General features: G+C 43.7%; 2 protein-coding genes across 2 annotated transcripts in view; one reads left to right on the top strand and one right to left on the bottom strand.

Annotated features, from left to right (window-relative positions):
- aebp1a (AE binding protein 1a) overlaps positions 1-10,956 on the top strand; it is a 19,284-nt gene extending 8,328 nt beyond the window's left edge. The window contains exons 4-20 of the mRNA XM_061061196.1: positions 742-807; positions 1,619-1,678; positions 1,785-1,844; positions 3,302-3,379; positions 3,529-3,638; positions 3,746-3,885; positions 5,278-5,362; positions 5,452-5,596; positions 5,980-6,059; positions 6,142-6,265; positions 6,591-6,787; positions 7,012-7,185; positions 7,274-7,399; positions 7,487-7,733; positions 8,896-9,035; positions 9,964-10,063; positions 10,170-10,956. Of these exons, the coding sequence (XP_060917179.1) occupies positions 742-807; positions 1,619-1,678; positions 1,785-1,844; positions 3,302-3,379; positions 3,529-3,638; positions 3,746-3,885; positions 5,278-5,362; positions 5,452-5,596; positions 5,980-6,059; positions 6,142-6,265; positions 6,591-6,787; positions 7,012-7,185; positions 7,274-7,399; positions 7,487-7,733; positions 8,896-9,035; positions 9,964-10,063; positions 10,170-10,729 (2,492 nt within the window). The 3' untranslated portion in view covers positions 10,730-10,956. The remainder of the gene's footprint in view (positions 1-741; positions 808-1,618; positions 1,679-1,784; positions 1,845-3,301; positions 3,380-3,528; positions 3,639-3,745; positions 3,886-5,277; positions 5,363-5,451; positions 5,597-5,979; positions 6,060-6,141; positions 6,266-6,590; positions 6,788-7,011; positions 7,186-7,273; positions 7,400-7,486; positions 7,734-8,895; positions 9,036-9,963; positions 10,064-10,169) is intronic.
- Positions 10,957-12,327: 1,371 nt separating this feature from the next.
- ddx56 (DEAD (Asp-Glu-Ala-Asp) box helicase 56) overlaps positions 12,328-15,000 on the bottom strand; it is a 12,284-nt gene continuing 9,611 nt past the window's right edge. The window contains exons 11-13 of the mRNA XM_061061202.1: positions 14,177-14,282; positions 13,604-13,710; positions 12,328-12,763 (exon numbers count right to left, since the gene is read on the bottom strand). Of these exons, the coding sequence (XP_060917185.1) occupies positions 12,692-12,763; positions 13,604-13,710; positions 14,177-14,282 (285 nt within the window). The 3' untranslated portion in view covers positions 12,328-12,691. The remainder of the gene's footprint in view (positions 12,764-13,603; positions 13,711-14,176; positions 14,283-15,000) is intronic.

Here is a 15,000-nt window from a genome sequence, read left to right as displayed (position 1 = left end):
CTAACATAACAATGTGAAGCTACGAGCTAACTAAAGAGCGCTAACATTAGCATGCTAACACAACAATGCAGGACACAGGTGATTGCAGCTTAGTGTAGTTTTGGTTGAGAAATATGAAAGTTGGAGAAGAGTACAGATTCTGTGGTTTATGTTCAATACACAAACTGTCCTCAGATGAACATTTGGTCCCTGGATCACTGTTTGAAGATAAAATGACACGCGAGACGTTAAACATAAAGTGATTTCTGTATGTGCAGTATGTGTTTCTTTTACACGCAGAGACAGGTGATTACATTTTGAAGCATTAAATCTTAGTATTAATGTTTAATGTATTAGCTTTAGTGTTAATGCACCTTATTGCTTCCTTGCCGTCTCTTCCGTTCAGTTGACCGCTCTAAGAAGCCAACGAATCCCCTCAGTGAGTTAAACTCCACATCTACAACCTCAGAGCCAAACGTTTCATGAAGGTTTTTTACGACGAGAGCTCTGAAAACAGGAGATTTTATGTCGGGGAAGGATGTAAAAAGAAACTCCCATTTTCAGGATTACCGCTGTACTCGACGAGACAGATTTATGATGTGAATGTCCTCGACTACTGGGGCAGATTTTAACAACACTGTTTTTTAAGTTTTATTGAGTTGTTTCCTGCAGATATATTCCCATCATAATGCATCTCTCTGGACCGTTACCATAACACCTTCATGACTCTGCCTCTGATCAGATCTCCATGTGTTTCCACAGATGAGATCCCTGCTGGATACCCCAAAAAAGAAGCCACAACTACAGAGGTTATCATGTACATACCAGGTACCCCTCTGATACACAGCATGTTTTTAATAGTCTAAAATAAATAAATAAATAATATAAAATCAAATAAAATCAAATAAAATCAAATAAAAAAAATAATAATAATTTAATTTAATTTAATTTAATCAATTAATAGTCTGTATAATAACGATAAAATCTCACCTTTCAAGGAAGCCAAGGAACACTTTACATCAGAACACAAACAAAGATAATTAAGCCGAGTTGAACAAGAGAGTTTTGAAAAGTTTTTTAAAACACGTCCGAGGATGTAGCGTTGAGGATCTCTCCCAGAGAGAGATCTGAAGGTTAGGGGGGCTGGCCCATTGGAGGCTCTGCCCCCCAAGTAGTCCACAGGGTGGTGCAGGGAATAGAGAGCAAACCAGCATCCAAGGATCGGAGTTTCTGGGACGGAGTGTAGGGGTTAATAAGGTCAGAGAGATACTGGAGGGGAGGATTTTGTTTGTGATGCGAGACTTAAAGGTCACATTCTGCAAAACACTCTTCACCATGTTCCTCTAACTCTAATGTGTGTCCTTAGTCTGTCTGCAAACTCCCCAATGATGAGAAAAGTCCATCCTCTCCGTCTTCTGCCTGCTCCACTTTTCAGAAAATGTGTGCTCAAACAGGCCGTTTGGAGATATTCCCTTTATGACATCACAAAGGGCAGTAACCCCTCCCCCAGAAAAATAAAAGTTCTCAGTGATCATGGTATTGATCTAAAAGGGTTTCTCAGGTTTAAGTTATTTCGTATTGGAGGATTCATGACATCAGGATGAAGAAAACTCTTATCATCTCTGTGCTTGTGTTTCAGAGGAAACCACTGTTGTCCCGTACATCGGCCCGTGGTATGAAGAATATGATTACGCAGATTGTAAGTCCATCGTAGGATAAACTCGGCTCTACGTATCATGAATGCTTTGGTTTGAGATTCTTGCTGCAGGATGATCTGATTTCTGCGTCTGATATTTTTCATGCAGTGGCCGCTAAGAAGCAAGAAGAGGAGGAGGAGAGAGCGAGGAAGGAAAAGGCAGAGAAAGGTTTGGATTTGGATTTTCTTCACACTTTGAGTTCCTGAAATGATGAGGTAACTTTTGGAGTTTAGCACCAAATGTGATTCACTAAAAACCTTTGACTTGTTAGTTTAGGATTGTTTTAAGAAAAGGGAATTTAAAATGTTTAATTCCTTAAGATAAGATGGCCCTGTGGTGTTTTCAAACATGTACAAAACTCCTGAACACGTCCGGAAATGTGTGAAACTCAAACAGACAAATGTTTCACTCCAACTTGATTTTTCTGCCAAACTCCAAGTAAATCTTCCGTGTGAAGTCAGAGTGAGCTGATGTGAGAACTCAGCAGGATATAATCAGGAGAATTCAGCTCGAGCGAGTGGGAGGGGGAGGTGACGCGTATTCTGTTTTTTATTTTTTTTTATGCATTTATGTAGAGACAGGACAGAAGACAGAGTTGGAAATCGAGCAGAGAGAGAGAGAGAGGGGGGATGACATGCAGGAAAGGAGCCACAGTTGTTTATCGAACCCGGCCCGCCCCCTTCGAGGACTACATCCTCTGTACATTTGGCGCGTGATTAGCTGCTAGGCCACCACTGACACCCAATACTAGATATTTTGTTGAAAAAAAAAATACACTGAATATCGAGATTTTTGTCTTTAATTCTCCCGTTTTATTACAAACAATGACGAGAAAGAATGTGGTTAGGTAGGATTAAAACCTGAGCAGGGTAGTGTCTCGAGTCTCGAGCCCACTTTTTGAAGGTCTCGTCTCATTTTTAGTCTGTCTTGTCTCGGTCTCAGACTGGGCGGACTCCGGATTTTAAATCAAGACCACCACTGAAAACACCTCTTCCTAAAAGAACTTCAATTAATTTGTAGTTGGATTTTTATCCCCCAATTACGACCGCAACCTTCCCCGTGTTACGGTTTAAGTAAGTGACACGCCCGCTCCACACAAGATGATGATTTGTCAGTGATATTTATGGTCTTGTCTCGGTGTTGGTCTTGTCTCGGTCTCGGGAATGTCTTGCTCTCGGTTAGTGTGGTCTTGAATCCAACACTAGAGCAGGGCGGACGAGCGGCTCTGTTCTGTGTCGTCTTGTTGATTTTTATACGAGGCTCAGAGTCCAGCTGGACGATGTTCTAATGATCTCTAGAAGCCGTTAGGGAGGAGTGTTTGATAAACATCTGCTCGACTGTTACTCAACATTTCGGCATTTTCAAGATCAATCAAATTAAAAAGTTCCACTTTGAATCCAAACAGCACGAACAGAGCTCGAAGACAAGAACTCGAGCAGACTGATCTGACCCATATTTCAGACTGGAAAAACATGAGGAATGCACGAGTGGGACGAAGGCTGAGCTGTTTCGAGCACATATGGAAATATTTTGTGTGGCGGTGTGGTGGTTTGAAGAGTGAGGTCCATGTAAAAAAAAAAGCAAACATGTTTTGACACATGTTGTTTTCTCATTACGCTGAGAAGCTGAGCGGCTGAGGAAGCAGTGGGAGGAGGAGGAGGAGGAGAGGCTGAGGCAGATGTCAGTGCCTGTGGAACCAAAAAGTAAGAGAAGTACTCTGTCTTTACATGTTTTTAACGTTTAAATGTCTTAATACGTGCAAAACAAAAGGAAGAAATTAACAACACGTTTCCTGCCATAGAGACAAATGAGCGTTTCAGAGTCAAACAGATCCTGTTTGTGTTTTCTTCAGACTGTCCTCCTCTGGGTTTGGAGTCCCACCGGGTGGAAGAAGACCAGCTGCTGGCCTCCTCTCAGTCCCACCACGGCTTCACGGCTCAGAGGGGACGACTCAACATGCAGGTGAACATTCATCTTAGCACGGCGCTCTTCAGAGAAACAAACAGGAAGTCGTCTCGTCAAAACGTTTGGGAAAAAAAACCAAAGATGAGTAATGTCGCCTTCTGCAGGGCTCAGATAACGAGGACGACCTGTACGGCGGTGCGTGGTGTGCAGAGCCGGAGGACATGAGCCACTGGTTTGAGGTCGACGCCCGACGGGAGGTGGAGTTCACAGGAATCATCACTCAGGGGAGAAACTCTGATACAGTGTGAGTCCTGCTTCATACATTTAATCCATTAATGCTGCTGAAACCTTTGGATTCATCGTTTCGACACATGCCTCTGTGAACGATGGACGTCATCTTGGTAATTCCGGTGAAGCCAGCCGTTAGCGATAAATGACTTCTAGCCAAGACTTCCTTTTTCCATGCATTTATTGATGTCTTATTAGTAACTGTTACGTAGATGGAAATAAGCAGACCGGGTGACATTATTGATGTGAGCTTGGAATGATAGTGTGCTGTCTAGGATGACACCCAGACTCTTAACATGAGGGGAGGGAGAAACTGAGGAGTGGTCAATAGCCAGAGAAAAACTGTCGAGTTTGGAGATTGTTGATTTGGTGCCGATGAGGAGAAGCTTGGTTTTGTCAATAGTTTGTAAATAGTAAGTTACACGGAGGCTTCACTCTGGATATCTTCAGTAGTATGGAACCGGTAAAATACTTTCTGCAGAATAAATACTAGAAGGCTGGAGGAGAAACTCTGAATACATCTGTCCATCGACTTCTTGATAATTCCGGTGAAGCCAGCTCTCAGCAATAAACGACTTCTGGCCAAGACTTACTTTTTCTGTGCGTTACTTTTTTTGATGTCCACTTAGTAACTTTAGAAATGTACATGTGCTCAGTTCCAAAGTGAAGCAAAAATGACTCTTTCTGCAAAATGCAGCCATTTAGTTCATCACTTCCCTCAAAGCAGCTTCTGTTCATCTGTTTCTGGTGAGGCTCCGTTTTACTGTAAATAGTAAGTTACACGGAGGCTTCACTCTGGATCACTCCAGTGGTATGAAACCGGAAAAAGACTTTCTGCAGAATAAATACTAGAAGGCTGGAGGAGAAACTCTGAATAAGAGTGAAAAATCTGCCTGTTTGTGTTCACACATGCAGCTCATCCTTTTGGTCAAGTACAACTTGACAAAAGAGTTTTTGAGTGCGTCAAGGGAAAACAATTTTTTGCCATTTGTTTGTCTGGGATGCCTACAAAATAATGACCCTAATTTCATGAACCTTGGTGTAAGCATGGACCATGACAGAACCCATTCCATTATGGAGTGGATCTGGCTGGATCTATGAATACTTCTGGTGAGGCTCCGTTTAACTGTAAATAGTAAGTTACACGGAGGCCTCACTCTGGATCACTCCAGTGGTATGAAACATTAAGAAAAAAAAACAATATTCTTGTGAATAACCTGCAGGTCATTACTGGAATAACAACATCATGACGCGTTGAAAGCTTGTCAGCAGGATTACAGAAAATACCACAGGCCCAAATTTCATGAAAAGCCATTTTCACATTTGCACTTCTCGAGAACGTCCTCCGGCTGACCAACAAGGTCTGTGATCGTCTGTATAAAGTCATTTTGTCTTATTTTCTCCCTAGTGAGGATTTTGTGTCGACCTACTTTGTGGCCTTCAGTAACGACAGTCGTGACTGGACAACTCTGCACGACGGCTATGCTGAATGGGTGAGAAGACAACAAAACTGTTTAACACAACGACCTGACTCGGGTGTCTTTAATTCACTCCTTCTGTTTCTGTGATATTCCCTCTGCAGTTGTTTTACGGGAATGTGGACAAAGACACGCCAGTGATGAGTCAGTTTGCCGTTCCTGTCGTCGCACGCTACATCCGCATCCTGCCTCAGAGCTGGAATGGCAGTTTGTGTCTCCGAGCCGAGGTCCTCGCTTGTCAGCTTCCAAGTCAGTATGACAAGACGACACTAACAGTCTAAAGTTCACATCTGTAAGATTTTAAAAACCCTTGATTAGAGTTTGCAGATTTCAGCGTTTGCAGGTTCTTAAAGCCTCATGAGTCAGAGCTTTATCGTTCCTTTGAGGAATACGTCACCGTCCACTGGAAGTCAAAACAACTTTTTCCCCAAAGTTTGAGCAAGAACAGCTTAATTCAACAAAAGGCGGTTTCACAACATGAACTGCATAACCTCAGTGTGGAACAGAGTTACATAACTGTGACTGAAAATTGCCAAGTTTTTCCATTTCCCAAAACTGAAAGCCGAAGAAGAAAAACTAAGGTGTCAGCAATAGAAAATGTAGTCCCACTTTCAGCGTGTTGCTTTTTCCAGGCAGCCACCGCAGTGAGAACGAGGTCACCTCAACAGACGACCTGGACTTCAGACACCACAACTACAAAGAGATGAGACAGGTCTGATTGATAAAAAGTCTGACTGATAGACTGATAAGAATGCAAAGAACGATGTAAAAACCATGTTTCTACTCGTTTCCAGATGATGAAAGTGATAAACGAAGAGTGTCCAAACATCACAAGGATCTACAACATCGGGAAAAGCTCTCAGGGCCTGAAGATGTACGCCATGGAGATCTCCGACAACCCCGGAGAACACGAGACAGGTACGAGATACACCAGATTCACAAATCTTTAGAAATGTTCCAAGTTTTTTCTCTGGTTAAGTTCAGCGATTCTTTGGCCCCCTTTGATGACCACAAGTTTGGGGGAAAGGGAAGGAGGCTTAAAAGTGCCCATAAAGTCAATGCCCGAGTTACCGAAACATTCTAGGTTGTTCATATAGATCCTCAAATTTTTATCTTATTATATATATTATAATATGTATATTATAATATATATATAATATTATATATATCAAAATTGAGGGTCTTCAATAAAGGTGCAAAATTTGCGTTTTTAAATTTGAGTTTTCCTTTTCTGTTTCAAAAGGTGAACCTGAATTTCGGTACACGGCTGGTCTTCACGGTAATGAGGCGCTCGGTCGGGAGCTTCTTCTCCTGCTGATGCAGTTCTTGTGCAAGGAGTACAACGATGACAACCCAAGAGTGCGCCGCCTGGTGGAAGGTGTGAGAATACATCTGGTGCCCTCGCTTAACCCGGATGCTTACGAGCTCGCCTTTGAGATGGTAAGACACAAACGGATCAGTCCAAATACTGGTATCTTTTCTTTCCACCCTCAAAACGATGTGGTGTTCAACAGGAAGAGGGGCTGATGATAGCAGGGTTGAAATGCATTATGGGAAATGTAAGACTTCTCTTGTAAGTTCCTCAGCGTGCTTAATAGAAAGAGTACTTTCAAAGCATTCTCCATAATATCTAACTTTTTTAATTGATCCTTCTTGTGCTTCAGGGCTCAGAAATGGGGAATTGGGCACTGGGCCACTGGACTGAAGAAGGTTACGACATCTTTCAGAACTTCCCAGACCTGAACAGCCTTTTGTGGGGAGCCGAGGACAGAGGCTGGGTCCCTCGTATCGTGCCCAATCACCACATTCCCCTCCCAGATAACGCCCTCAATGGCTCTGTGAGTTTGTTTCTGCCACCTACGGCTTTTTTTTTACCCCTTTAACCCTACACTAATTCAAATATTAAAGCATTTGTTGCTCCCTTAGCTTGCCACTGAGACTAAAGCCATCATTTCCTGGATGGAGCGCACACCGTTCGTGCTCGGAGCCAATTTGCAAGGAGGAGAAAAACTGGTCGCGTACCCTTTTGACATGCAGCGTCCACCAATTTCTGTAAGACCATTTCACGAGAAAGCAGTCACACATAGATAACCTCCGGTATTCTGCAGCCTAGAATAATATTCTCTTAATTTTGTCAAGCAATCAGATAACCGCCGTTGGAGAACGAATGGCGAGATGAACGAGGAAACGTGGGCTCGCATTCAGCGGCAGAACGAGGGAGCTCTGAGAGAGACGCCGGACGACGCCATGTTCCGATGGTTGGCGATGTCGTACGCCCACAGCCATCTGACCATGGCGGATACGTACCGGGGCTCCTGCCATGGTGATGATATCACAGGGGGACAGGGCATCGCCAACAGAGCCAACTGGAAGCCAGTGGTGGGCAGTAAGTGCCGATACATTGAGCATCAAGGAAATATTTCACGTTCATATTTCTCAGTAATCAGTAATCGATTACTGGAAAAATTTGCCAAGTGTGGTGTAAAGAAGTTGATGTAAGCCCCAATGGTTTGTTGGCTACCATTTTGAGCCTTCTAGTTCAACATTTTAACAGCTCCATCATCGTTTGTTGAGCCACAAGTGACTTTAGCTGGGGTAGAGATAGAAAACTTTTTGGAAGGTCTGAATCTTGATAGAAGTGTCAAATACAGGTAAAGCATACTCTACTTAATCAACTCATAACAAGTGTTATCTCGAGACACTTTACAAAAGAGCATATGGGACAATATGCTCAACTTTGTATTCCTCGTGTTCCTGTTGTCCACACTTCCTCGCCGCTGAGGTGGAGGTCGGAGCAGGCCGTGCAGGAATGAGGACAGCGGTGGTTGTGGGGACGACACAGTCCGATGGGCGAGGCTGGGCGGTGGGTAGTGGTTGAGGGACGACACAGTCCGATGGGCGAGGCTGGGCGGTGGGTAGTGGTTGAGGGACGACACAGTCCAATGGGCGAGGCTGGGCGGTGGGTAGTGGTTGAGGGACGACACAGTCCGATGGGCGAGGCTGGGCGGTGGGTAGTGGTTGAGGGACGACACAGTCCGATGGGCGAGGCTGGGCGGTGGGTAGTGGTTGAGGGACGTCACAGTCCAATGGGCGAGGCTGGGCGGTGGGTAGTGGTTGAGGGACGACACAGTCCGATGGGCGAGGCTGGGCGGTGGGTAGTGGTTGAGGGACGACACAGTCCGATGGGCGAGGCTGGGCGGTGGGTAGTGGTTGAGGGACGACACAGTCCGATGGGCGAGGCTGGGCGGTGGGTAGTGGTTGAGGGACGACACAGTCCGATGGGCGAGGCTGGGCGTCATGCGGTGGTTGTGCTAATTTCTTTTACTCTCTTTTCTACCATTTTGCCTAATCATCACAAAAACGTGGACAAATACCTGTCTCCTAAAACCAAGTTGGTTAAGGACCAAATGCCAAAACACAGGCTTAAAAAATGGCTTCCAAAAACCATCGGGAGGCATCATTGTGGCTACGTTTACTTCTTACATGCAGTCTCCGTTTTTGAACTAATCGTTTATTTTCTATCCTTTACTTGGCGACCTCTTCCACAGGTATGAATGACTTCAGCTACCTGCACACAAACTGCTTTGAGCTGTCCGTCTTCTTGGGCTGTGACAAGTTTCCTCATGAAAGTGAACTTCCCCTCGAGTGGGAGAACAACCGCGAGGCTCTGCTGTCCTTCATTGAACAGGTGAGAAGTACGAGTTGGACTCTTCAACGTTTTTCTTGTGGATCATCTTGACAAACATTTGCTGATCAGATTTGGTAATTGTGTCTTTTAATGTCTAATGTATTTTTTGTATTAGTATGTTTGGCTGCTCCTTGATTGTGCTGCTGCCTGTCTCGCCCAGGACGCTCTTGAATAAGAGATTTTAAATCTCAACAAGTTTCTTTCCTGGTTTATTTAAAGAAAAATTCAAGTCTTGCCAAGTGATTGGCAACGCGTTTCAACTGCAATGTATATCTTCAGTATTTTGCGGTTTAGTCAAATTTTCTGATCTGAGGTCTGTGATGCAAATCCCTCACTGGTGCGTTGGTTTCAACCAGCAATAGTTAGCTGACTAGAGCTCAAGGGCGAATCAACTATAGCAGCAACAACTACTAGAAGTATCCAGGCTGAAAAAAACCTGAGAATTATTGGAAGCAAAGTTTGAGGCTCCAGATGGCAAGACTACAACTACAACCAACCTTAGAGCGGTTTAATGGTACTCTAATGGTACTGTGTTATTGCACATTCACCACTGAGTTATTGCACATTTACCACTGTCATCACTGCAAACTTACATCTCTTACCTCCAGCAAGTATTTTTACATTCAGTTGACAAGCCTGAATAAATGTTATATTTAATTTTGAATTAACCAGTAGGAATGTTAAGTTAAATCCTTGATGTATAAATCTCTTCCTATTCTTATCTTTTATATTTTAAGTGCTTATTTATGTCTCTATTCTTATATTGTTTTATTTGCCTTGATAACATGTTGCTGTAACACCACAATCAATAAAGTAATTATATTCTATTCTAATGCAGTGTTACGACCACCTTTAAATGTCATGTTCAGTTAAAGTTGATGTGCTTGGAATTGGCCATTGTACTGTAAACATATTGTCTCCTGTGCAGGTAAACCGGGGTATAAAAGGTGTTGTGAGAGACACGGAGGGAAACCCGCTGTCTAATGCGACCATCACCGTGGAGGGAATACGCCATGATGTCAGAACTGGTACGTTGGGTTTCAACAAAGATTATTTTTCACTGCATTTTGAAACCATTTTGGATCCGGATCCCAAACATGACACTCCCAAAAATATTTGTCACTTATATTTCAGCTCTAGGAGGAGATTACTGGCGTCTGTTGAATCCCGGAGAGTACCGAGTGACCGCCAAAGCTGAGGGCCACACCCCTCAGACCAGACTGTGCATGGTGGGCTACGACTCCGGAGCCACTCCGTGCAGCTTCACTTTAGCCAAATCCAACTGGGACCGCATACGACAAATCATGGCCATCAACGGCAAGAGGCCTATCCGGCTCGTGCCCAAACCGAGAGTGGTGAAAACGACCCCGGTGCCCGTAGTTCAAACCACCACGGACGGTCACGCCGCCGCTCAGAGGGCGGAGAGACTCAGGCGGCTCAGGATCATACGGTTACGAAGGCTGCGTCTGCAGAGATTACGAGGCGGTTTTGGTACCACTACTGCAACGACGACGACGACGACCACAACAACAACAACCACAGCCCCAACAACGAAACCAAAAACAGAGACAACGACCTCCTGGTACGACTCGTGGTTTCCTGTGGACAGTTGGTCGACTGAGAACCCGTTTGACAGCATCATCTTTGACTCGGGGCCCACACAGGACTATCCTTTCGAGTACACCATCGATTGATTTCTACATTCAGTGACCTCACATGTATGTTACACAAACCCCTCACTTACCATTTCATAACGCTCCAACTTCACGGCTTCAAAACATTTTTAATCTTTCAAAATGTCTTCACTTATTTTTAGCTGTTTTCACATCTGCACTCCTGAAAATATCTAGATAATCTCAGGAGGACTGCTCCGGATATTCTCCTGATCTGGTTGTTCACACATGCACATACACCCGGTCAGACATGTGTCACATATTTGTCTTTGTATCAATGCTGCGTGTAGTTGAAGAGAATCTCAATGTGAACTAAAGAGAGGAGAAGAACAAACTGGAGAACAGGAAACATGCAGCAGCAGGTTGATTAGAGCACGGAGATGGTAGAGGTGGCGTGCAGACAGTCTATGGTCGTGCAGCGATCACAGGGAATAAAGGTCACCACCCCCTCCCACTGGCCCCTCCCACTGGCTCCAGGTGAATTCTCCTGATTATTTCCTGCTGTGTTCTCACATCAGATCACTCTGACTTTCTGCAGACTAAATACGAGGAGGCTGGAGGAGAAACTCTGAGTGAAGAGAGAAACATTCAGATGTTTGAGTGATCACATGACCCTCAGAGTGATCACATGACCCTCAGAGTGATCACATGACCCTCAGAGTGATCACATGACGCTCAGAGTGATCACATGACGTTCAGACTGATCACATGACGCTCAGAGTGATCACATGACGCTCAGAGTGATCACATGACGTTCAGACTGATCACATGACGCTCAGAGTGATCACATGACGCTCAGAGTGATCACATGACGTTCAGAGTGATCACATGACGCTCCTCCTCCTGCAGATATCTGGAGTTTTTCAGGAGTTTTCTTGCACAATTAGTTAACATTTGGAGTTTTAAACTAATATGACATTAATGGTAATTCTCATATTTTTAAACCTGGGACATTTTTTACAAACATTTTGACTTAAAAGGTGAAGAAATTTTTGGGATGGCAGAAAGTCCGAGCAAACATGTGACAAACAGGATATGATGAGGTACTTCACAGGTGTATGTTTGATTTTATATTCGTTGCGGTGGAATATTTGGACTCAGTTTAACTGGATTAATGTTCTACTGAATGCTTTGGATTGAAATAAAGATATTTTCTAAATAACCTCCGTCTGTGTTTTTTGTTTTCTGGTCACTACAGGAGAAGGGTTGAACTGATGCATCAGGTTAACCTCAATGTCGGCCATTTTGACAGACGTCGGCCCATCGGCAAAGTGCAGAGTGAACCGATGTCCGCAGCCGATATTTATCCATCATGGCGTACATATGCAATGACGCCATCTAGAACCCTTAAACACTGATTTAAAGAAGAGGAAGTCACCTGTTGGACAAACTTTTCATGGTCAAACATGACAGAAAATGTCGGCATTGTTGGAGTTTGCACCAAAAAAGTCACAATTAAAAAACCTCAGTATCAGAATCAAGGATTGGCTCAATTCTACCACTGAGCCACAGTCATCCTGATTTTCATAACTTGTGCATAGCTATGCAGGACTGATAAATAAATAGAGAAATAAATAGCAATTTAACAAACGGAGACAAAACCACCAAAAAAAGCTTGGAGGAAAACTTTGCACCTCACAGGAACTTCAAATACTCAGCGTTTGAGAAGAGATCATTTTATTTTAATAAAGATTTCAAAGTTTTTTTCAGAACAGACGTCAAAGAAATTAGATATTATGGATGCTGTTTTCCATCATCGTGTTCAAACTGATGTCGTTTGCAAAGTTCACACAAGTCCTCCTCGTTCATGCTCCAATTAGTCCGCGGTCCATTCAGCTTCGACGGCCCCGTTTAGTCCAGAGTCTGTGTACTTTATATTCGTCCTGTTTGGGTGGTTAATGGGGGGCATACCTTCTTCCAGGAGAGAGAGTCTCTGCACACTTTAAACATCCAGAGTTTCTGCTGCTGCAGCGTCGATCGTCCTTATTTCACCTTTCTGTTCCTCCCTCCGCTGTATCGGAAACTCCTCAGCGGGTTCTTCCCACTGATGTTCTTCTGCAGGAGACAAAATGGATCACTGAGCACAAATACATCTGTGTAGATGTTATGACTTCTCTCTGATTGGCTGTTGGGAGGTTTCATTTCTCTCCAGCTCTCCTCTCAGGTTCAGTAAAGCCCCTTGAGAATGTCTCTGTAGTCTCCATGCTTTCACCCATTAGTGCGGTTTCTCCTTATTTGTCTCCTCCGCCTCTTCTTTTCTTTTTCCACTAAAAGACCAAAAGCTGACAACGCCAGCGCCATTTTGAACGTTTTATCAGACATTATTCTCCATTAGTAGACAACCTATAATACGAGTGGTGAGCGACAGCGGTGTGAAAATGGTCTTCTTGTATCATAACAACAGACTACCGCCCCCTGCTGGCATGGAGAGTTATTTCCTCTCACATGAGCAGAGCGTACGTGGTGGTTGGCCGTCGGCTGTAGTTTTTGCGGTGTGTTCAAGTGCAACTTTTTGGCCAAGATGTGAGGCGACTGATTGGTGTGTCAGGGCCTTTACATTTATTATTAAGATGAGGGCTGCAACGAGGGATTACTTTAGTTACTTATCAAGCGATATGTTCTTATAACCGTTTGTCAAAATAAAGGTCCCAGAGCCAACGGCGACTTCTGGAAATAATAAGTAGGTAGTATCAGCGTGGTCGTTATTTGGAGGTCACATGCACAGGTGTAGTAGGTAAGATGTAGGCGTTCTATATGTGGTTATAGCGGGACGTTAGAGCCGTCATGGAGGGGGGTGACTCTGGGGCGCTGGAGCTCTGGAAGGTGTTGTGGTCACTGAGTGCTTATCCTTTCATTAGGGCACAGGTACCGTTATAACTCTGATCGTTCTGTTACCTTGAAGCTGCTCTTCACGAGTCCTTCTGGTTTGGACTTTTCAATCATCTTCTTCTTCCTCCTGCGAGCTGACAGAGGATTCACCGAGCTCCTCAGAGTCTCTGGGACTGAAAACAAGGAGGAGAAAATAATGAGTAACCTAAAGACTACAGCTCCAGCTGAGTGTGTGTGTGCGTGTGTGTGTGTGTGCGTGTGTGTGTGTGCGTGTGTGTCTGTGTGCGTGTGTGTCTGTGTGTGTGTGCGCGTGTGTGTGTGTGTGTGTGAGTGTGTGTCTGTGTGTGTGTGTCTGTGTGCGTGTGTGTCTGTGTGTGTGTGTGTGTGTGTGTGTGCGTGTGTGTCTGTGTGCGTGTGTGTCTGTGTGTCTGTGTGTGTGTGTGTGTGTCTGTGTGTGTGTGTGTGTGTGAGTGTGTGTGTGTGTGTCTGTGTGCGCGTATGTGTGTGTGCGCGTGTGTGTGTGTGTGTGCGCGTGTGTGTGTGTGTGTGTGAGTGTGTGTCTGTGTGTGTGTGTCTGTGTGAGTGTGTGCATGTTGTGTGTGTGTGTGTGAGTGTGTGCATGTTGTGTGTGTGTCTTACTGAGGTACTCTGGGACGTTCTTCAGGTGAGGTTTGATGACTGCAGGATGGAGGTCTTTGTCGTGTCTGAGCAGCTGCAGATCTCTCGGGTTGTCGTCGAAATACGTCTGAGTGACAGCGGAAACATCCAATCAGAAAATACCAACAGAATAAAAGCCCTGGGCAGCAAATATCGAGTACATTCTTGTTTTTAATTCCCTAAACATTGCAGCAAAACTTGGTTAGAGCCAGTTTTTTGTTTGTTTGTTTGTTTATGTTTGTTATTGTTTTTCTCTAAATTCTTTGTTTTTATTGTTATTACTTAAAACAATAATAGCAATTGTTACAATTAGATATATTACAAGTGAATAGACACTGGATTTGTGTGTTCTTTCTCTTATTTCTTTCTCAATCATTACTTTGCATACATACTATTATTGATGCTGTATTATTATTAGTATAGTTGTAATATACTTATATTATGACTATATAGAATTGCCTAATTGATATAGGAGTGTATTGGAAGTACACTTGCTAAATCTATTTAAGTATATACATCTAGATTTTCTCTGGTTATTCATGTATTATTATTTTATCATTATTATTTATTTATATGTTTTTGTGTCTGTTTGAAACACACCACAAAATGTTCATGTTGACAGTGGATTTGCTTGTAAAGTTTTATGTTTTCCTAATAAACAAATCTTAAAAAAGAAAAGAAAAACTTGGTTAGAGCGAGTCTAAATGCTCCATTCCATTCTGAGACGAGACGTTCAAAAAGTTGTCTTGAGGACGCTCTTTTACGAGTACTACAACACGGGTATCTTCCTCAAGCTTTTTATCGGC

Source organism: Labrus mixtus, chromosome 17, assembly GCF_963584025.1.
Source record: "Labrus mixtus chromosome 17, fLabMix1.1, whole genome shotgun sequence".
Lineage (NCBI taxonomy): Eukaryota > Metazoa > Chordata > Actinopteri > Labriformes > Labridae > Labrus > Labrus mixtus.
Note: the sequence above shows the minus strand (reverse complement) of the source record. Positions and strands in the feature narration are given on the sequence as shown.